This window comes from Pleurodeles waltl, chromosome 1_2, assembly GCF_031143425.1.
Source record: "Pleurodeles waltl isolate 20211129_DDA chromosome 1_2, aPleWal1.hap1.20221129, whole genome shotgun sequence".
NCBI classification, from domain to species: Eukaryota; Metazoa; Chordata; class Amphibia; order Caudata; family Salamandridae; genus Pleurodeles; species Pleurodeles waltl.
This window is the reverse complement of record NC_090437.1, coordinates 663093936-663117880: the sequence shown is the minus strand read 5'-3', so window position 1 is coordinate 663117880 and position 23945 is coordinate 663093936. Positions and strand designations below refer to the sequence as shown.

The 23945-nt window shown below is 46.3% G+C and overlaps 1 protein-coding gene across 1 annotated transcript in view; it reads left to right on the top strand.

The window, feature by feature from the left end:
• The first annotated feature begins 9848 nt into the window (after nt 1-9848).
• The window catches only part of LOC138302725 (dentin sialophosphoprotein-like), a 471849-nt gene continuing 457752 nt past the window's right edge, over nt 9849-23945 (top strand). Inside the window, exon 1 of the mRNA XM_069242597.1 lies at nt 9849-9995. Within this exon, the coding sequence (XP_069098698.1) occupies nt 9956-9995 (40 nt within the window). The 5' untranslated portion in view covers nt 9849-9955. The remainder of the gene's footprint in view (nt 9996-23945) is intronic.

The window sequence follows — 23945 nt, the reverse complement described above, 5'->3', positions numbered from 1 at the left end:
GGGCCTCGCTGTGGCCCTTCATCCTCCTCAGTCTGTTTTTGCCCCTTTTGTGGCTATGGAAGGGGCACCCAACCACATCCATTTCCCTCCAGCCACCATGCCATGCATGCTGCCCAGCCCCTGCATGGCCTGGGACATGGGATCCACTGTCGTCGTGAATCAGGTAGCCACCAGTTGGGCCAGTTCACTGCCCCTCCCTCGACAGCTGCCTCCAAACCTTCCTAGTCTAACACTTCCCCGCTGGCAGTCCATGAAGTCAGACAGGTGGGTTTTGCAGATAGTCTAAAGGGGCTACTCACTCCCCTTCAAGACTACTCCTCCATCCATGCCACCATCCTACAGTCATTCGGCACTTCTCCCAGAGGAAGTTACAGCTCTCTTGACCAAGGAAGCCATAGCGAGAGTCCCTGTGCTAGAAGTAGGTTGTGGTAGTTATCCCCACCACTTTCTGGTGCCCAAAAAGGACAAAGCCTATGTCCTGTCCTATACCTTCAGTCCCTCAATCTCTTTCTCAGGTACAAGAAGTTCAAAATACTCACTCTGGCTCAGGTTTTATCTGCTTGGACCCAGGAGAGTGAATGGTAGCGTTGGACTTGCAGGACACTTATTTTCATATCCCTGTCATGCCTGCCCACAGACGTTACTTGCAGTTCATGGCAGGCCACAAGCACTTTCAGTTCACCTTGATCTCTTTTGGTCTTACCAGCACTCCTCAGGTGTTCACCAAGGTGATGGAGGTGGTTGCACCACATCTGTGCACGTCAGGGATTTCAGTCTTTCCCTACCTCGAAGATTGGCTGTTGAAGGCGTACTCCCCCCAGGCTGTCGTCTCCCACCTCCAGAATATGGTGGACCCCCTGCATTCACTGGGGTTCACTTTAAATATGCCACGGTCACACCTGACTCCCTCTCAGACACTCCAGATCAACTGAGCTGTTTTGGGCTAATTCTGCCGAGCATCAAGTCGAAGATATTCAGGCTATGATACCGATGTTTCAGCCTCTATCCTGGATTTCGGTGAGAATGACTCTAAGGTTGCTGGGCCTCAGGACCTCCTGCATCCTTCTAGTGACTCATGCCATATGGCATACGCAGTTTCTGCAGTGGCACCTGAAGTTCCAGTGGGTGCAGCATCAGGAAATTCTCTCTGACATGGTCCAGATCTCAGAGAAAACTGCATGAGATCTGCATTGGTGGCTACTGAACCACGATTGGGCCAGAGGCAGATCCTTCTCCCTTCCCAAACCAGATCTGGCAGTAATGACAGATGCATCGATCCTGGGATGGGGCGGCCACCTGGAGAGAGGTGGAGATCAGTGGCGTCTGGTTTCCGGCAGAGTGCAGACTCCACATCCACCTGTTGGAGCTCCAGGCGATCAGACTGGCATTGAAAGCATTTCTTCCCTCTCTCAAAGGGAAGGTAGGGCAGGTGCTCACGGACAACACAACCGCCATGTGGTATTGCAACAAGAAAGGCAGAGAGGGGTCATGGACCCTATGTCAAGAGGCTCTGCACCTCTGGATGTGGCTGAAACATCAGGGCATTTCCCTGATGGTTCAACATCTGACAGGCTCTCTGAACATCAGAGAGGACAAACTCAGCTGACAATGCTTAGCCGATAACGAATGCCGTCTCTATCCGGAGGTGGCGTAAGGTCTCTTTCAGCAATGGAGAGAGCCTTAGTTAGATCTGTTCACCTCTGCAGAGAATGCGCAAAGTCAGCAGTATTGTGTGCTGGCGTTTCCAAGGCAGGAATTGCTCGGCTGCACTTTTCATGTTGAGTGGAACTCAGGCCTCCTGTATGCCTCTCCACCCATACCAATTCTGCCCAGAGAATTCTCAAAAAGATCAAGAACGACTGGGCCCAAATAATCCTTGTGGTGCCGGACTGGGCACAAAGATCCTACTATCCAGAGCTATTGAGCATGGACACCTATCCTCTGATCAGACTGCCTCTCAGAAGGATCTTCTGTCACAGCCGGGGATGATTCTCCACCCAAACCTGTCCAGTCTTTTTTGCCAAAAGTGGTCACACCCTTTCATTTAGGCCAATCCATCACCTTGCCTACTTTTTACGCATCCCCACATCCTTCTAAGAAAGAGGAGAGATTCCACCACCTGGACCCAAAAAGAGTGTTGGCGGTCTACCTTGACTGTACAAAAGTGTGGCAGGTGTATTATCAACTCTTTGTCGGTTATGTGGGTGCAAAGAAAGGTCTGACAGCGCAAAAGCAGACCATCTCCTGATGGAGTCGTACTCTGTGTTAAAATCTGCTACACACTGGCCAAGAAGCAACCACCTGAAGGTTTGCTGCTCATTCTGCTGGAGCAACAGCTGTGACCACTGCGTTAGCACTCGGAGTTCCAGTTCTTGATATCTGTCAGCCGGCAATGTGGGCATCCTTGTACACGTTCACCAAACACTACTGCCTGGACAGTCAGGTCCGTAGGGATGGGTACTTTGCCTGTTTGGTCCTGCAGGACTTTCCAGTTTGTTCTTGGTTTGCAGACCCACCTCCAGGGACAGTATTGCTTGGGTATCTAGTGACAAAGTAAGGAAGCTGCAACTAGAAGTCTCTATCAGATAAACAAATTACTCACCTTTAGTGTTGCCTTATCTGGTAGAGACATATTCTAGTTGCAGATTCCTTACTGACCCACCCATCCTCCCTGCTCTGCAAACTGATTTCTAGAGAGAGGGCCTCCCTTTCAATGTCTTAGTTTTGATGCACCAGTGGTCAGTGTCCTTTATGGTTCTGCACTTCTGGTGTGGAAAATTGTGAAAAGAAACTGACATCAGTGCTCTGGTATGGTGCCTATATAGGACCCGCAACAACATATCTAGCATGGATGACGCCGACGATGGCCATGGAGCTGATTGACACCACTCAACGGTGTGCAGGAGTATTGCTTAAGAAAAATCTCCAGGTTCAGACTGAATCCTGGGGAATTCAAAAAGTAAGAAATCTGCAGCTAGAATATGTCACTACCAGATAAGGTGTTACTGAAGGCAAGTAACTTGTTTTTTGTCTTGTTTGTGGGACTCAGAGTCAAGGTTCAAAAAAGTTTTATTGGCACTCTGCCAAGTTGATGGCTTGAGTGGTGCAGGCCCCATACTTCAGATCAGTAAAGTACTGTTTTTTCTATTTTGGATTTAACAGTCTCTTGGTTAGATGTCAGTCAACCACTGCCATATAGTTTGGCAAATCTGGCTACACTATTTGCAGGCCTGTGAGCTCTCTTTGCTGTGCATCGGATACTGATGTTCCAACTGAAGAGTGCTGCTAGCGCTAATCCAAGATAGGTGAAACAACTCACTTTTTTCAATGACCTTTCCCACCATAGTGATATTCCTTCTCTTTGATTTGCCTGATAGGTGTCTTCAATCCATCATATTTATTTTGTTGCTGTGTTTATTGCAGAATACTTCTGTTACTTTGACTTGGTTTTTGGTGTTTTTGACCAGAAGGATTGTGTCATCTGTGCATTGTAGAAGTGGAACTTTTCTAATGCTTATCATTGGGACGTTTGATGGTGGCTGCAATGGGTTTTTCTGCCATCCTGTTGATGCAAAGTATGAAGGTAAGGGACACCAAAAACTAATCTAGTTGTGTAGGAGGATGGCCTGGTTTGTAGTGGGTACCAAAGCTTCTTACCCCTTATACCAGGTCCAGTTATTACTTATTAGTAACATGTAGTCAGTGTCTAGAACCCAGGCTCTCTAGGGGTGGTGTGGATGAGCAGACAAGGCCTAACTAGGAAACAGGCAAAGCTCATGCAATACCACTGTAGTCACACAGTACTCACACACGAAAGAAAATACTTAGGCCCATATTTATACCTTTTTAGCGCTGCATTTGCGCCGCTTTTTAACGCAAAAGCGGCGCAAACTTCCAAAATAAAATTGTATTTTGGAAGTTTGCGCCGCTTTTGCGTCAAAAAATGACGCAAATGCGGTGCACAAAAAGTATAAATATGGGCCTTAGTGTTTAAAAAATAAAGGTACTTTATTTTGGTGACATAAATGCCAAAAATACCTTAGAGACTATACTCCCTTAGGAGGTAAGTAATATATACAGTATATACACTAGAATGCAGTAATAGCTGTAAAAACAATGAGAAAACAGTGCAAATAGTGAAAATCACAATAGTTAAAAATGGGCCTGGGGGAACAAAAGCCATAAACTAAAATAGTGGAATGCGAAAGTCGGTTTCCCACCTAGGCAAGTGTAGTGTGTAGAGGGGAGCTGGGAGTGTAAGAAAACACCAAAGGTAAGTAATAGAACCCACCCCAGAGCCCAGGAAAACAGGAGAAAATCACAGTAAGGTTCCTAGAACACACAAGAACACGTGATAGAAGATTATGCAAGAACCAGAAGAGACTGCAAGACACTAACGATGGATTCCTGGACTTTAAGACCTGTGGAAGAGGGGGACCAAGTCCAAGAAGCACTGAAGAGTCCAGGGAGAACAGGAGCCCCTGCTAACCTGGATGAAGGTGCAAAAGAAGAACCACTGGTAAAGAAGAACAGTCAGTACTGCACCCAAGAAGATGGATGTGGGTTCCTGGTTGGTGCAGATGATGTCCCATGCTGGATGGATGATTGCAGTCTGGTTTGCACTGCTGGATTCTGCCAACAAGCCTTGGTACACGCAAAGCTCACGGTTAGCGGAAAATGGTGCTGCCCAGGACCAGACGGAACCTGTGGCTTCTACCCAGGAGGGGGAGACAAAGGGGGCTCTCAGCAACTCAGAGAGCCCTCAGAAGACCAGACAGCATGCACCAGAGTCCCACAACATGGGGACAAAGAAGGTGCAAAAGGAAGCCCATACAGCCCTACACAAAGGGATCCCACACTACCGGAGAACCACTGATGAAGCTGTGCGTCACAGGATAGAGTGCTGGGGTGCCGGAGCTGCATGGTGCACAAAGAACTTTGTGGAGGGATGCCAACAAGCCTTGGCAACTGCAAAACACGAGGTGCACAGGGGTACTGTCTTGCGTGGGGAGGCAAGCTCTTACCTCCATCAAAGTTGGACAGTAGGATGTCAGGACCATCAGGGCCACTTCAGTCTACCACCCGTGATGCTGGATCCAGGCACTTCATCAGGAGAGGGGCCCCAAGCCACTGGTCATTGCTGCCGAGGGGTGCCTGCTGAAGCAGGGAAGTTACTCCTTCACTTCAAGGGAGATTCCTTTGTTCTTCTAGTGCAGGCTGAAGACAGGCAGAACTCGGAGGATGCACGACCTGGAAACAGTTGCAGTTGCGACGTCTTTGCTTCTTTGCTGCAGTTTGTAGAGTTCCTGGAGGGTCCAGATGCACTTTCGTCGATAGAAGGTGAAGTAAAGGATGCAGAGTATTCCTGCTGGAGTCTTGCAATCCGAATCTGAGGAAACAACCAGAGGGGAGACCCTAAATAGCCCCAAAAGGGGGGATTGGGCAGCTACACAGGTAACCACCTATCAGGGGAGGGCTCTGACATCACCTGTTGGCACTGGTCACTCAGATGCTCCCAGAGTGCCCCACCACCTTGGAATCCAAGATGGCAAAACCCAGGGACACTCTGGAGGAGCTCTGGGCACCACCACTGGGGTGGTGATAGACAGGGGAGTGGCCACTCCTCTTTCCTTTGTCCAGTTTCATGCCAGAGCAGGGACTGAGGGTCCCTGAACTGGTGTAGACTGGATTATGCAAGGAGGGCACCATCTGTGCCCTTCAAAGCATTTCCAGAGGCTCTAGGAGGCTACCCCTCCCATGCCTGTAACACCTATTTCCAAAGGCAGAGAGCATAACACCCCTCTCCCAAAGGAAATGCTTTGTTCTGCCATCCTGGGCTCGAGCTGCTTGAGCAACAGGAGGGCAGAAACCTGCCTATGAGGTGGGGCTTCCTGGAAAACCTCAGAAGGCTGGTATGCAGTACTGGGGGTCCACTGTGGAGCCCCCAGAGTGCATGGAATTATACAACCAATGTTAGAATCAGCATTGGGATGTAATTCCAAGATGTTAGACACCTTACATGGCCATATTCGGAGTTACCATCGTGAAGCTGCACATAGGTATTGACCTATGTCTAGTGTACGCGTAAAATGGAATCCCGCACTCATGAAGTCCAGGAAAATGGTCCTGGATGACGTGGGGGCACCTCTGCTAGTGCAGGGGTGCCCTCACACACAGGTACTCTGCACCCAGCCTTCAGGCTTGGTAGGCCTGGTATATGGGTGACTTATAATTGACCTGGTGCAGTGTAAATGGCTGTAAAAGGGTGCGTTTACCATTTCGCACAGGCTGCAATGGCAGTCCTGTAGAAGCCTTTGCATGGGTTCCCTATGGGTGGCAAAAGTAATTCCCTGGAACCTCAATGCCCTGAGTACCTAGATACCATATACTAGGGACTCATAAGGGGGCACCATTAGGTCAATTATGAGTGGAATACTGTGTTAATAGTATCCAACAACCAAATTTAAAGGAGAGAGAGAAGCACTGGGGTCCTGGTTAGCAGGATCCCAGTGACACAGTCAAACACACTGACAAACAGGCCAAAAATGGGGGTAATCATGCTAGAAAGAAGCTAATTTCTCACAAGTTGCACCCAGATGTTGTTGTGAATTGTTCATTAAGACTTCCGTAGGTGCCTCAGCATACCCATGAATTGTGCAGGAGCCGATTGATTGATAACTACCATCAAGTTATGTAAAATCTCCAAAAACTGTTTGACATTTTACAGCACTATCATCTAAAGAAATGACTTTAAAGAGGTCAAAGGTAATGTTTTTTTTTGTATTATTCTTTGTAACATAAAATGTAATAGTTCATAGTATAACTAGACTGTTCATTACATTTGTAAAGCTACTTTGTTTTGAAATCGTTCTGCCTCACAGAACAAGGGTTGGTGATTTTATCACTTTTTGTTCGACTAACCTAGAGAGAGAATACCAGTAAAAGGCTGATACTAAGAGTGTGTTTTCATGGTAGTACTCAAGTAGGCCTTGATCTCCCAGCATCCGATCAGAAAGGTGTAGGAAAATGCCCCTTTTGGCATGGTTACCCCCCCACACATACTTTTTTCCTGATATTGATGCTAACTTGACTGAGTGTGTGCTGGGATCCTGCTAACCAGACCCCAGCACCAGTGTTCTTTCCCTAAACTGTACCATTGTTTCCACAATTGGCACACCCCTGGCACACAGCTAAGTCCCTTATAAAAGGTATCAGTGGTACCAAGGGCTCTGTGACCAGGTAGGGTCCCTAAGGGCTGCAGCATGTACTGTGCCACCCCAAGGGACCCCTCATTAAGCAGTGGCACACTGCCATTGCAGATTGTGTGTACTGGTGGGGATAAAAAGGCAAAGTCGACATGGCACCCTGGGTGCCATGCCCACAAACCACTGCCTGTGGCATAGGTAAGTTACCCTTCGGGCAGGCCGTACAGCCCTAAGGCAGGGAGCACTATACCACAGGTGAGGGCATAGCTGCATGACCAATATGCCCCTACAGTGTCTAAGTCCATTCTTAGACATTGTAAGTGCAGTGTGGCCATATTAGGTACATGGGCTGGGAGTTTGTCATTATGAACTCCACAGCTTCATGATGGCTTCACTGAAGGCTGGGAAGTTTGCTATCAAAGCGTCTCAGCACAATAAACCCACACTGATGCCAGTGTTGGATTTATTGTACAATGCACACAGAGGGCATCTGAGAGGGCCCCCCTGTATTTTGCCCAACCCTTTAGTGTAAGGCTGACCAGTCTGGGCCAGCCTGCCACTAACAGACATGTTACTGACCCCATGGGGTGAGCGCCTTTGTGCTCTCTTGGGTCAGGAACAAACCCAGCTTTGGGTGGAGGGGCCTCACACCTCCCACCTGCAGAAACTGTAACACTTGGCGGTAAGCCTCAAAGGCTCCGGCCTCCTGTTACAGTGCCCCAGGGCACTCCAGCTAGTGGAGATGCCTGCTCCCTGGACCAAGCCCCACTTTTGGAGGCAGGTCCGGTGGGGAAATTAGGTAAAACAGGGAGGAGTGACCACTGCAGCTAGGACCACCCTTAAGGTGTCCAGAACTGAAGTGACCCCCTCCTTGCAGAATCCTCCATCTTGTTTTGGAGAATAGGGACCAATAGGGTTAGGAATGTGCCCCCTTCCCCAAAGGGAGTCAGCACAGGAAGGGTGTAGTCACCCTCAGGGGCAGTAGCCATTGGATACTGCCCTCTGACCCCTGTAACACCCCTAAATCTAGTATTTAGGGCCTCCCATGAACATTATTCACCAGACTTCTAGTGACCTCAAGTAAGAAGAAAGAAGAAGGACTGCCAAGCCAACCCCAGCAGAGAAGACTCCAGTCTACAACTGACTTGGCCCAGCCCTACTGGCCTGTCTGCAGCTTTAAAGACCCCCTGCTCCACGAAGGTGATGTATCCTGCAGGACTAGTGACCTCTACAAACTCCCAGAGGACTGCCTGTCCAACAGAGGACCAAGAACTTCTGAGGGCAGTGGCCCTGTCCAGAAGAAACCCTCTAAAAGGACTCCAGAACCGCCCTGGATCCGCAAGCCCTGCCCACTTTTCACCCGGCACCAACGGCCCGAGTCTAGGAGGCCCACTGGTCCAGAGAAGGTCCCCAGACGATTCTGACCTTGAGTCCACCCTGGGTAGACCCCTCCTGGCCAACACAATGATGCCTGCAGCCTGAATCTGGGGGACCCCACTGACCACAACTGGATCCGACTAAGATACCTGTTGTCCAGGGAGACCCCTGCAGCCACAGCCCCTTGGCCTTGGGGAATCTGACCAACAGTCCAGCAACATCCAGCGTGCAACAACGTTTGTGACCCGAGGATCCCCCTATTGAAAAGCATTGGGCACCCAGCTCTGTGTTTGCACCTTGCACCCGGCCGCCCCTGAGCCGCTGAGGGTGTGTGTTTGGTGTGAACCTGTGGCCCCCCTGATGCTGACCTAAGCCCCCCAGGCCTGTGTCCTGAAACCGCAGGTATTTACCTGCAATCTGCTTTCTACTGAGCACCCCCAGTCCTCATAGAATTCCATTGTAAACCGACGCCAACTTTGACCTCTGCACCCAGCTAGCCCCATGTTGCTGGTGGTGCACTTTTGGTCAGCCTAAACTATGACCTGTGGACATCCTAACCCCCAAAGACTGGAATCGTAAGATGTGTACTTCCCTGTTCTCTGTTATAACACTCCCCTCCCCCACTGACTGACTCCTATGAAAAATTGCACTGTCAACTTTTGAAACAGTAAAGTGTTACTTACTTGTAAACTGTTTTGCCTTCAAAAACCAAAGTACATTTGATACATATGCTTGATACCTATTAACAACTGTACTTACCTGCAACAAAGACCTTCTGGTTCTAGAAATAAAGTGTAACAAAATATATGTTTGCTATATAAAAACAATTGGCCTGGAGTTAGTCTTTGAGTGTTTACCTCATTCCTTGACGGTGTGTGTACAACAAATGCTTTGCACTACCCTCTGATAAGCCTAACTGCTCAACCACACTACCACAAAAGAGGGCATTAGTATTATCTACTTTAGCCTCCATTAAGCCTCTGTGGAACCCCTGGACTCTGTACACACTACACCTCATTCTGTTACAGTATATACCGAGCCAGCTCCCTACAAAAAGGTTTTCAAATTTCAATGCACTTTATAGAGAGCACACCGTGAATAGCTATTATTAAATGTGTTGTTAACAAGACGTTGGTGGTTGGCAATATCCTGTAGTTGCTATAGTGTTGCCAAGGATTTTGAAACGTTACTTCTTATGCTTGTGGTTTCTATGTGATTGGGTGAAAAAGACACTCAGGAAGTGAGGCACTCGAGATAGTGGTTACATTTTGCTGCAGAGCTGAGATGCTCTTCAACCCCTACTGCAAGCCGGATGAAACAAGTTGCTCTTTTACATATTGTGTGAAAAGTGAAAACTTGGGCAAGATCTAACGATGGATAAAAAAACGGTGTACGCTTTATTGTTCTTTTCTGGTAAGTAAGACCTCTACGGGATTTAATGGTCAGGTGGAATGTTGAGTCCAATAATTTAACAGTGTCATTTTTAGGGCTTACAAAATGTGTATTATGTCATAGATTTTATAACATGGAAAGTTCTCCTGAGCGTATTTGTGATTGGAATGTAGAGGGCCACAACCTTAAAAAATATATAGGCCTCGATTCTCAAACGCAGCGCGCCTCTAAAATTGGTGAAGGTGCAAAGGCGAAGCTACCGTTGGTGAAGCAGGTGCAGTGACACCGGGGCACAGAGACCTGAGGGGCCAATTGAACCCTGATAATTGCTGTATTTTGCTACCCCTCCAACAGTTAAATGACCCATTTTCCTTGCACCAGGACCAATGGCATCTTTGCTACCTACTGTCGATATGTGTTTTGGAGGGGGTGCGGATTTAGGGAAAATGTTTCCCCTGTGAAGAAACAAAAAAGTTCGAAAGTGCAAAATCACTTCGATGTTTCCTTTGTGCATAGTGATATGTTGTCTGCTACAATTACGTATGTGGAAATGTTGATATATGTGAACGTCGCATGGCACTTAGGAGTACTCCAGTAATTCTTTACGATTTACAGTACAGTCAGAGAAAAACGCAAATTACAAACATGCACCTGTGAGTGTAAATGATTGTGGTTCAACAACCATCCCAGAAATAAAGTAATTTAATCTAGAAATATTACATGTGTGGGTTCTTGTTGATGTCTGTCAGATATTTAAAGTCAATGCGATTGCAAGATTATAATTTTGGATACTTTCTAGAGTTCTCTTGTATCATTGTTCATATCTATATTATACCTAGTTAGCTTCTGTATTGGTAAAGTTGCTGAGAGTGTTAATGCATCTGTTGAATAAATCTGTGTGAAAGCTCCAGGGGATAGATTTACAAAGCTATTTGTGCAACTAAATTGGGGTTAGGTTTGCTTATGGCTTGTTTTAGTGGTGCATATTCACGTTTTGTATTAAAAAACGAAAAGCCAAATTACAAATAGATTTTTCACATGTAAAATTACATGATGATGGTGCAAATTTAAACGTGAGCAGTTCCTTTCAAGGGAGCGCGGAATGGCTGTTTTAGAGAAAGGATTAATTAGAAAATGGGCCAATCACGAACTCGAGAGTTAGTAGTTGTTCACTTATTTTTGTAAGATACATTTCCACCTTGGATATGGTCGGAAATATCCTGTCAGGGGCAAAAATAGGTCTTTGTCCAGCGCGGGAATGGGAACAAACACTAGTCCGACTGGAGATCTTTTTGTGTGGGTCGAGGGGGCTCAGGCTACGGGATTCTAGACCTGCAAACTCACACCGTGCCATCGTCTGTCACACAATATCTCCTCCCTTCACATGGCCACCCTGGGGGGAGCCGATATCACACAGTGGTAGGGTAAACTAGTTGGAAACCACTGCAAAATGTAGATTTCCAACTCATCTTTTGACGCTTTAAACAGCTGATGTCCATTAAGAGAACATCTGCACTTGCCTCAGCAAGCTTTTTTCATTATTCTTTGGAAGGGGGGTTTAGTCGGCCCTGCCCTGCCCAAGACACCACCCTTCCTCACGCAGGTTAGAGTACTGGATGGACGTTAACCAAGTGGCATTAGTTCCCCATTGCTCTGAGTGCACTTCAAAGCAGTCGGAACAGTTCCAAGCTGTTGCACATGGGTAGTTTACATTGTGGCCGAATAATAAATATGCATTCTCGCAAATCATCAGGCATTGCAGCGTTGCTAACCCCTGCCCATAAGTAATGTGATTAAGCACCACATATTAGTTTGCAACTCAAATATAGCTGACAAATAGAAGATCTATTGCTTCATAATGGAGCATCAATGACACTTCTCTTTTCAAAAGTCCTGGGTACTTTAAAGCTCTGCTCCCATGTTATTTTATTTTAGGTAATAGTCTTCACAATGTAATTTCCAACCTTGTATTTTGCTCACCTCTTGGACTTTGTTTCTGCTCTACATGCTTTCATATCAGAACTAGGTTGAAATAGTTCACATGAACCAGAATACTTTTTTCCCCTGAAAATATTTTTATTTAATTTTCATTTGCTCTTGAATGCTACCAACAGTCGTGTGATACAGTTTGATAGCACAGTTGTCATACACATTTTCTCAAAGTCACATTGTCATACAACATTAAATGTTTCACTACTTCCATTTTCCGAATAATAAACTCACCCATCCTTCCACACAGTTACAATTCCCTTACTTCCTACATCACTGACGGACAAGGGAATCACGTCAGTATTGGGCATCAGACCAATTTTATAATCATTGCCCACCCCAACTATAGCCCATCCGCAGGCATTCTCAGCACTTTTCTATCCTTTAAATAAACAAGCTCCAGGGCTCTAAACCAAGGAGGGCATGTCCAGTTTGGTCTGCCAATAGTCATATATGGGGTTATTAATTTCAGAGGAAAGGTGCCCCTACCAACTCAATAAACCCACTCTAGTTAGGACAAAATGCAGTTCTGAGAGAATCTCTGCCCAAGCCTTTATAGCTATGGCACAAGCAGGAGGCAATCACCAGAGAGGTTTGTGCTATGTGCAAGTGTTATCAATGGTTTTGAACATACACAACACAACATAAAATTCTCAAACTAACTTAGAGTAATTTAGAGTACTAGAGTAAACATTAATGAGCATTATGACACAAAGATCATTAAATTAGGATACGGGGAACTGGAGATATGATTTGTTTTTAAGTAGTAATCCAAAGGGTGGCTAGTAAAAGTCAGGCACTATGGAAAAACAACAGTTTGCTCACTAACAGTGATGGAGGGGATGTTGGATACCTCAAACTGGTTGTCTTAGTATACGTCTTTACCTTTATCTTTGGAATTCAGGTCTGAATTACAGTCTAGTGGGCAGGTAGTCCATCACAAATGCAACAGATATCCTGTAAACCTTATTACAAGTTCCATTAGATACTGTGATTATAGTAAGGTGTCCAGGATGTCCATCAATGTGTGATGGAGAAATTTGTCTGCCAAACTCTAAATCAGGTCCTTAGTCTTTCCAACAGTTGGGAAAACGTTTTATGGGAAATCTCCTAGGTCTCCCTAATGCCAGGTCTCCTGGTAGGACTAGTCCTCTTTAGGCAGCTGGGCCCGCTTGCAGTCAGGACTCCTGCTTTTTGTCTACCTGAAGCAGGTAAAGAGGAGGTCAGCCACTTGATCCTCAGAAAACAGTTTCAATCCCTGGGTCCCAGCAGGATTCATGAGTCACCAAGTCCTTATACGAGTCCCTTTATTTCAGCAGGAATCAGAAGTCAAGATTATTCTGCCAACATGGCCTTTCTCTTCAGATGGAATCTTCCCAGGTCCAGGAATGTTCTGAGGAGGTAATGGTTCAGGTGGCATTTTTACCCTGTTCACTAGCTAGTGATTGGAGAACATCAACCACCCAAACCAAACTTTCTTGCAGCCTCCCATCTCTGTTTGCAGCACTTCTTCTTTGCCTCACTGAATGAAAGAATAAATAAATCTTTATTCGATTATACATTATATTCATAAACGATAAAAACATAAAAATACATTAAAAATTACAAATACATTATCACAATATAAGTGAAAGACAGAAAAAAACACTCCATCAACCTTCTTTCCAAGTGCCACACATAAAAAATATCTCAATGCATAGCAACCTCATACTCCCAGTACCGATATTCAGAATAAAACAATTCCTCACCCCATTATAATCCTATCTAAATCACAGTTAGCTGCTAGGCATTCAGGATCTTGTTAGAGTGCAAAGCCCCTTCCAAGTAAGAAGAAACAGCCAATGTTGTTGCTTGGTCCGGTAATAACTTCAAATACAAAAAAGCCAGAGAAACTAGTGAAAACCCCTAGACCTTAAAAGTGGTATTACATAGTTGTATCGTAAAAGATCATAACAGGGGCAGACTCCGACTTGTGGGGATCAAACTGGCCCGGCGGGAAACAAATAAGTGACCATATAGATGCCAGCCTAAATTTGTTAACAAAAATCTTTCCTATTAATTTCTTACAGAGAAAAGATAAGGCTCAAGGCCAACTGTTGTTTGCATAGTTAAAACTGATCTTGTGGATGGACTTAAGATTAACTCTGATTCCCTTAGTTCATTAAGATACTTACAAAATCACTCCTTAACTGATCTTCTATCACCTTAACTAAGGAGATGTGGTTTAAAAAATAAGTCAGGACAACCCAGGGAATTTGCCACTGTCTTAATGTAGTTCAGCCATGGTATTTTATGGCGGTACATACACTTTAAACAGTCTTCAATCACACCTCTATCAACACCGTCTATGTTTACCCAACCATACTGAGATCCACAATAGCACTGGAGCAACCCTTGCAAGATCACCCACATAATTGAGTCCCAACTCCTCATGAATAAATAACGATGAAGTTTTAGGGGAAAGACCCAGCAACCTACTACAGAATCGATCCTCCCTCTGTTGGATCGACTTACATTTCCGGAACCCCCATATGGCAGAACCATACAGGAGCACCAGGAGACATTTCATTTTATAAACTTGCAATAGGGGACAATGGGTATATTTCCTATTGTCTTAGAAAATCTAAACAGAGCATTACAGGTCAAAGAAAAACAGGAGCATCTCTTCGATATACAAGCCAGCCAATTATTCTGGTAATTGAACGTAACCCCCAAATAAGGAAAAACCAGCACCTGAGTGATCCTATTTCCTTTAATACTAATTACTCTATTTTTGTATGATTTCCTACCGCACACCATATAGTACGTTTTTCTACTGTTCACCTCAAAATCCAAATCATCCATAAAATTGACAAAAAGGTCAACAAGTAGTTTAAGCCCATTTGCTTTATGAGCCAACAAAATGGCATCGTCCGCATAAAGTAAAGAAGGCACAGGGGTTGAGTTTATCCTAGGCATATCTTTCCCATAAGTGACCAAATGACTATTGAGCCTATTAATGTACAATAAAAAAAGGAGTGAAACCAGAACACCCATACCTACCTGACTCCTCATGGGAGAGCAAACAAATCTGTACATTCACCTCCTGAGCCATACCTGATTGACACATTCACATCCGTGTGCAAGGCCCTTAAAAATTAACCAGTGGGTTGGGTAAACCAAGCTCTCGCAAACTATTTCATAATTTCGACTTGTATACCTGATCAAAGGCACTGCTCAAGTCCATGAAACCCAAAACACAAATACCCCTACTTAGCGCTCACATACTTCCCAATCAGGAAGTTTAAGTTAGGCGCTGCTCCATTGTGCCTATGCCTTCCCTGAATCCATATTGGACGTGCCACAAGATGTTATGCGATTGAGCCCAGGATTCCACATTCTCCGGAATAATACGCCTTGCTACCCTCATGACTGAATTAAGCAGGGAAATAGGTCTATAACATACAGTGGCCTGGCTATTCCCTTTGTTAAACACAGGGACTATTACCGCTTCTTTCCATGACAGGGGGAGTCCTATCTGCACCGCAGCATTAAGTACATTCATTAAAACAGGTGCCCAAATGTTGATTTCTACCTTATAGAGATCAATCAGGATCCCGTCCAGGCCCAGGGCTTTATGGGATGAACTAGACCGAATGGCACTAATGACCTCTTCTGGATCAAACCTAAACTCTAGGGGATACAATTGACCTGCCTCGTTCTCTACTGGCATAACATCAGACCTTGACTCATAAACCCTTTTATAATGAGACACCAAACACTCAGGACTAATAGAGGAGCCTATATCGTCTGGAGCAGCCAAAGGACGCTGTTTACCATTCACAATTGCCTAGAAGCTGCTAGAATCCAGGGAGGCACAATAAGACAACAATCGTTCCCTGGAAGCCTTCTTAATTTTGGTTTTCCGCTTCTTGACCGCTAATTTATAGGTTTTCTTTGTCTCAGTAACAAGCACTTGATTGCTTGGCCTAGTATTAAGCACCTCCGTTAAATGCCTATTAGCCAACCTACAGGCTTTATCAAACCAACCATGAGGAACAGTAGGTTAACGCCTCGACAGTTTTCTCATAATACAATTAATCAGTTTAGCTAATTGGCTACTGACAGAGTATCCTCTAAAAGATGGAAATTCGTTTTACTAATAGTCTCAAATAAAATGGCAGTTAGAAGTTTCCGCCACTGCACTCTCAACCCCTTATCTTTAACCCTTAAACCTTTTGGGTCCGTTACCCCATTCTTATTAACTATAGGTGGAAAAGTAACTTATTTCTCTAGGGTTGAAAACACTAATAACAACATCATGTGCACCCCTAAGGGTTTACAAAATTCAAGAGAGTTCTAAAGATAAACACATAGGCGGTTATTACAACTTTGGAGGAGGTGTTAATCCATCCCAAAAGTGACGGTAAAGTGACGGATATACCACCAGCCGTATTACGAGTCCATTATATCCTATGGAACTCGTACTACGGCTGGTGGTATATCCGTCACTTTACCGTCACTTTTGGGACGGATTAACACCTCCTCCAAAGTTGTAATAACCCCCATAGTCATTTGTCACCCTCTTACCTCTCTCAACAAATGTAGGCAAGTTCCTAGATGGGCACGCCCCCTCATTCATCATGTTATAAAAATCGGCACCTCCCAGGGCTTTGGCCAGCTCACGCCCCCTTTGATCAACTGCTAACAGACTTGTAGGAGAATCTTCTCCAATAAAGGGGTTACATCCAATGTCAGATGATACCAACTTGGCATTGAGGTCGCCAGACAATAATACATTAAAGGTTTTAAGATGGGCAAGCAACTTAGTTTCCCGGATTGAGATAGGTTGAAACAAAACCGTAATCTGGCAACCCAATTCCCAAACTGCATTATAGAAATTTACCAAAAATAAATGAGTATAAAGGGCGCAACTACCCAAAGCTGTTGAATCCCTGTAGGATCAATAGGAATGTGTACAACCTTCAGCTTTTTTGTAACACAGGTCAAAGTGGTGAGCCCTGCTCCGGCTCTGTCGCCAAACAAACGAGTAGCAGCAACACTGTAACTCTAGTGAACATCCCAAACTAAAGGGTCCTGCGCCCACGTTTCCTGCAAAATGAAAAAGTCAAACTTAAGCCATTCAGGGTCCTGGATCTTATTCCTGATACAGGCCACATTCCTACTGAGCACACTGAGTATTTACCCAGTACCAATTTTAGAGGGAAGCTCCTGTTGATTATCCCTCAGTAGAAGTGGAGCATAGGGTTCAGCGTTGCTATGCCTCCCAGATAGAGCAGAAAATTGAAGTCAATCATTCTGGTTGAAACCCTCCAGTGGAGAAAGCCTATTAGTAGTAGTTACCACAAATTTACTTAGAAGTTTAGATTTCCCTGTCTCTGGAGCCATGGCGTAAGGCTGCAAATAGCTATAAAAATATCCAAGCGGGAGGATACTAATTCCCCCACTGCCTACAGATTTTGTTTTAAAGTCATATATCATTTGCTTTGCCAGATTAGTTGACCTGCAGTTCACCACTACACAATCCCCAAGGAGATTCTTGGTCATAGGGCCAACCCAGCCCACCCTTCTTACAAACAAGATGCAATTATAATCCGCCAGGTTGAAATTAGTATTGTTACATAATCAATGGCAGACTTTATTCTTCAATTGTAAGGTTGATTCCTTCTCACCTTCCTTTAACTGGGGTACCCCTCCAAAAATGGCAACATAAGGGCAACACGCAGGGGGAAGATTCAAACTAAAATTTTACTGCTCCAATGTCTGTGCTTGATCCCACCTCTTTGCCACACCGTCAGATCCCTTAGAAACATTTGTGCTTTATATCGGCCTCCTGGTTTCCAATGTGGCCGTTGGGACACACTCCTCAGTGGAACAATGGACCTTAAGGGCAATCTTTCATTAGAACAGTCAGGGACAGAAAGTAGGGGCAAGGAATTGCCGTTATTCCCATCTTGAGGATTTCTATTTCTAGGGCCCTCACCTATACTCGAATTACAATGAAAAGTATTGTGTGCATTATTGGGCCCTATAACCTTCTTCAAATCAGATATAACTGATTCCAGTGAAGAAATTCTCTCCAATATCAGTGTCACACATTGCATGATGGTATCTTTGAGTCTGTTAAACACATAGGGGGTCATTGCGACCTCGGCGGTCTTGCAAGAAGACCGCCAAGGCCGCGGGAGACAGAATGCCGCCATTGCTGGCGGTATTCCTGGCTCCCTATTATGACATTTCCGCTGGCCCAGCGGAAATGTCACATCAACATTGCTGCCGGCTCGTAATAGAGCAGGAGGCAATGCTGATGTGCAGCGGGTGCAGTAGCACCCGTCGCGCATTTCACTGCCCGAAATTCGGGCAGTGAAATGCGCAACGGGGCTATGCCTGGGGGCCCCTGCACTGCCCATGCCAAGTGCAAGGGCAGTGCAGGGGCCCCCAGGGGCACCCCAAGTCCCCTTACCGCCAGCCGTTCCATGGCGGTGTTCACCGCCACGGACAGGCTGGCGGTCGGGGACTCATAATCACCGCTGCCCTGGGGATTATGACCGCCAGGCGGAAACCTGGCGGTAAAGTGGAGTGGCCGGCGGTATGGCCGTTGCTTTTGCGCCACGGTCATAATTGCTGGCGGAACACCGCCAGCCTGTTGGCGGTGTTACCACCACCTTACCGCCGGCCGCCAGGGTCGTAATGACCCCGATAGTCCCAATCTGTATTTCCCTCAGCCCTTGTCTCAATAGAGTCTGGTAAAACCTGGCTCTTCGGGGAACAGATTTTACGCTTAGGAGCAACCGGCCTCAGTTTTGATGCTTCCTTTTAGCCCCTGGAGGACCTGTACTGGTATCAAAGGTCTCAGGTGACTGGTCTCCCTCCACACACTCCTGATTCACAGTTGAGGCTCTGCCAGCAGTGGGAATTGCCTCTCTGCAATTTGGGATTTGAAGTTGAGTAGGCATGACTGGAATTTAACAAAGATCTTGGCCCCTCTTCCAATTCCAGGGAAAGTCTCTGCTTAGCTAGGTCTATTTCTCTAGTTTTCACTCACACCGCTTGTCCCAGAAAGGAGTCTAAGGTGGAACCATTAGATGTACCACTTAGGGGACCAGCAGAAGAGTCGTTTGTGTCTGGCATATTCCTCTTACCCATCTCCAAGACTCACAACAATAAACATAATAAAAGGAAGGGCCCCGTTCATATAAGTCAGGATCAAACAATTACTAACCCCGACCAAAGGGGAAATAATACCTTTTGCTTAATGCTTATGTTGGAGGGGTGGCCCAGCCCAGCCTCCTCCGAGCTCTGACGGGTGTAGACAGGCCCACTTTTGGTCTGTTTTTTGCTGGGCTGAGTAGCAATGCATCTCCTATTGCGGTGAGCATGGTGAGCTTCAAGGGGTTTATGGGACTGTAAGTCCTGTTTGTCCATAGCGCGGCCGCCCACTCTAATCTGCCATCTCTGCCTCTCCTTCAGTGTGCTTTACTGTAAACTGACCCATTTACTCAAGATTACCTGTTTCAACATGGCAAGACCCACTTATGTGTGTAGTTATGTGTGTGGTTTCTTGGCTGCTCTTCTATCTGACAGAGTCAAAACTGGTTTTCTCTTCTATGGTGGCTGAAGCCTTACTGTCTATGAGGGGCCTGGAATCAATTGGAAAAACCCTCCCTGGTACCTACAATTCACAAAAGGCAGCTTCTCAGTCTTCTGCCCACTGTTACTGCCCACTCCCAGATAGGTAATTCCCTCTAACTGGTCAGCAGTTAACACCCTTTCCTGGGCTCAGGGGCCATTGTTCACTGAACCAGGATTGTTCCACCCAAGGATATGTATTCCAGCTCCGGAGCTGTGTGGTGAGTGGCAAAACTATTTTTAAGTCAGTTCTGTCTCAGGCAACCTAAAGTATGTTTTTACAAAGTTATTTTTCTGCTTCGGTGATCAAATTATGACTTCATCATTGGGTCAGATTTAAAAAGTAAACAGTGGCTTGGCCAGTGTGTCATGGGCCCTAGTGCAAGAAAGGAAATGGGCTCCCAAGCCATTGTTAGAACTGTGAAAATACAGCAAAAATCTGGATTCAGTGGCCTCTCAGGCTTCTGGGCTCCAGTGTCACTGTACGTGCTTCACCTACAGAAGCTATGCCCTGGAAACTAAGCAGAAGTAACTCTGAAGCCTTTTCTAGCCCTTTCCTAAGCTGAGGTGGAAGTAAAGATTTTAATACCAACTAGGCTTATTTGAGAAAAAGCTTAGCCAGGCCACCACAATTAAATAAGCTGTTGGTTTTATTTCTCTGTGAGGGCGCATTAAGTTTAATGTGCAGTATGTCCTATTGTTATATATTAGCACCCCACACTGTGAGCTTACAAGGCACACTTCAGGGTTGACAAGAACATACAATCAATCAATCGGTATTTGTAGTGTGCGGCTTATCACCCTGATGGGTATCCAGACACTGGGAGGGAGTGGGGGGTATGTGTTGTTTGGTGCTAGCAGTCTCTTATTGTCGAAAAACCATGTCTTGAGCTTCTTCCTGAAATAGAGGAGGGAGTAGGTAATTTGCAGGTGGAGGTCGTTCCATGACTTGGTGGCAAGGTATGAGAAGGAGCGACCTTGAATTTGCATTTCATTTGGATAGGCAGCCACTGCAGGCTTCTGAGGTGTGCCTGGAGGGATCCAGGAAGAGTCTAACTGCGAAGTTCTGTATAGTTTTGTCGTTTGGAGGTAGTTGAGGAGTTGGATGTTGACTCCCATGTAGATTGCATTTCTGCAGTCTAGACTGCTGGAAATGAGGGCCTGGATCACCGTTCTTCTGATGTCTATGGTGATTCATCTGAAAATCTTATGCTGCAGGCAGAGGATAAGGAAGCAGGTGACTGCTACTGTGTTTATCTGACGTTTGAAGGTGAGTCATTTGTTGATGATGATGCCGAGGTTGCGGGCATGGTCTGTTGGGGCTTGCCGGACAGTGACTAGCCACCAGGTGTCATCCCAGGGGGATGTGTTGTTTCTGAAAATGATTACGTCTGTATTGTCTGTGTTCAGTTTCAGGCAGTTGGATCTTATCCACTCTGCAACGTTTGATCATGGTGTTGTTCAAATTGGCTTTAGGGGTGGTGTGGTCTTTGGCTAGTGAAAGGATGAGTTGTGTGTCATCAGCATATGAGGTGATGTAAATCTGAGGCTGCATACTATGTCTGTCGGCCAGTGGTGTCATGTAGGTGTTGAAGAGAGTAGGGCTGAGAGATGAACCCTGGGGAACGCCGCAGATGATGTTCTTTGGTTCTGAGTTATAGGGAGGCAGGCAAACTCATTGGGTGCAGTCTGTGAGGAAGGCAATGATCCTTTTGAGGACATTACTCCAGATCCCAAGGTAGTAGAGTCTAGTGATGAGGGTGTGGTGGGAGACCTGTTGAAAGCTGCTTAGAGGTCGAGGAGGTTTAGGGCTGCTTTCTCTCTGCGGTTGAGTAGGACTCTGATGTTGTCAGACATTTGGGTGGTCTTGGTGCTGTGGGTGGCGCAGAAACCTGCTTGGGAGGCGTCCAGTAGATTATGTTCTTCTAGGTGTTCAGAGAGCTGTTGGTTGGTGGCTCTTTCTAGTATTTTAGCGGGAAGGGTAGCAGCAAAATCGGGCAGTATTTTTTTAGCTCTCTGGGGGTGGCGGATGTTTTTTAGGAGTGGTTCTACCTCTGCATGCTTCCAACCATTGGAAATGGAGGCCGTCATGGTGGAGGTGTTGAGTATGGGGGTGAGGGTGCTATTGATCACACTTTGAAGATGTAGTGGGGGGCATGAGTCATTGGGTGATCCGGAGTGGGTTGCACTCATAATAGCTGCTGTTTCCTAAGTTGTTTGTGTTTTCCAGTCGGTGATCAAGTGGCTGTGGGTTTCGTCTGTCTGGGTTAGAAGGTGGTCGAAGCTGGTGGTTTGGGGGGCAAAGTTGCTGTAGATGGTGGCTATCTTGTCAAGGAAGTAGTCTGTCAATGAATCATAGAGGGCCTGGGAGGTTTGGATTGTGTTCTCTGTGACTGCAGGGCATTAAACTTCTCTCACTATGCTGAATAGCTCCTTGGCGCAGTTGATGCTCTTCTCAATGCTGTTGGTCAAGGCGTCTTTTTTTGCTTCCCTGAGGTGGTGATGATAATTGTTGAGGGCTGCTTTTGGGTGGCATGGTCTGATGGGTTCTTGCTAGTGCACCATTATCTTTCTAGCCTTTTGCATTCTCTTTTCACTGGGTGGAGTTTGTTTGTGATCCAGCCAGTGGGCTTGATGGATCTTCTGGTGTTGGTGTTTCTTTGGAGGGCGATTTCGTCAGCACAGTTGTGGATTCAGTTGGCGAAGTGGCGGGCACATTGCTCACTGCTGCAGGGGGGTGGGGTCTGTTGGTGTTGAGGGTGGCAATCCATTGTGTCTCAGTGATTTTTCCCCAGCTGTGGTGTGGGAGGGTGGGTTGAGTGGAGAGGGTTTCAGGTGTGCTTGTTACGGTAAAGTACACAATGTGGTGGTCGGTCCATGTTAGGTCCGTCATGTGGGAGAATTTAATCCCATCACTGGTGGAAAAAATGGGGTCCAAGGTGTGGTCTGCGTTGTGTGTGTGGTAGGTGAAAAGTTGTTTGAGTCCGATGTTGTTGAGGTTGTTGACGTTGGTGGAGTTGCAGTCATTTGGGTCATCTAGATGGAAATTGAGGTCCCCTAGGAAGACCTAGTGTCTGGAGTTGATGGTAGGGAGAGATTAAATTGGTGATCATTTTGCACAAGGCTGGGTGGGGGCCCTGGGGTCTATATGCAAGGGTTCCTCTGATGGTGGTTTTGGCATTGTTTCTGTTCTGAAAGTTAAGGTGTTCCATGATGGGGGATGTGTCATCCTCAGTGGTTAGTGCATAGGAGGCTGTCCTTGTGGATGATGGTGATGCTTCCGTCATGTTTGTTGTGGCAGTCTCTGTGTATACGTTTGTAGCCCTGAGGGATTGCGCAGGTGATTTCTGGAGCTGATGCAGGGTGAGCCAGGTCTCTGTGATGAACATCAGACTGGGTTGGAGCATGGTTATGCTGTCCCAGACTTCCGTAGTGTGTTTGAAGAGGGATCTTACCTTGTGACGAAGGCAGTAAAGTTGTTTTTTGCGATGGATGGTTGGTGGTGTGGTTCCGGTGTTGCAGGCAAAGCAGAAATGGTGGCAGGTGAAAGATCCTACCTTGGTCCGGGGAGTCGTACTGCAGCAGTTGTTGTCTCAATTCCTGGGATTCAGATCCCATAGTTTGGAGGCTGAGTATCTGTGAATGGCAGGAGAACCAGAGTTCCTGTCTCTGTGCACGATTTGGGTGTCGATGGATGCCGATGGGCTTGCCTTTGGCGCATTGGTGGCATGCCCGCTGCGTGCGTCTGCTGCATGGTCATGCTGCAGCATCCATTAAGAAAGTCCTGGGGAGGGAGCGGTGTTGGGTGGTGGTGGGCAGGATAGCTGAGTACAGGAAAGAAGGAATAGGAAGGTAGTAGGAGTGACGCAGGGAGAGGAGCTACGCGCAACCACAAAAAAGACCACAAACGGGGATACACAGCAAAGAAGGTGGCAATGACAACAAAAACAACAATACAAAAGGAAAAACGGCAACAACAGTGTAAGAGTAGTAAAAGAAAGAAGGTGGAAGACGGTCAAGACAGAAGAAAGAAGGCAGACAAAAGGAAAGACGGCAACAATAGTGAAGAGACAGAAGACAGAAGGTAGTGAACAGGGCACAGAGATGGAAAGGCAGAAGAGAACAAAAAGAACAAAAAGGCTAAAAGAACAAAAAGGCAGTGACCAGGGCAAAAGATAGAAGGGCAGAGACCAGTGCAGTGGAAGGTGCTTGGTGGACCACTCACAGCAGGGGTGCTGAAGAGTAGAGCCAGTCTTTGGAGGCTGACGGGGATCAACCAGAATGGTGAGGAAGAGCTGGCCCAAAGACCCTCTCAAAGGGGACGTGCTGCGACCTCAATTAAGTAGGACCTGG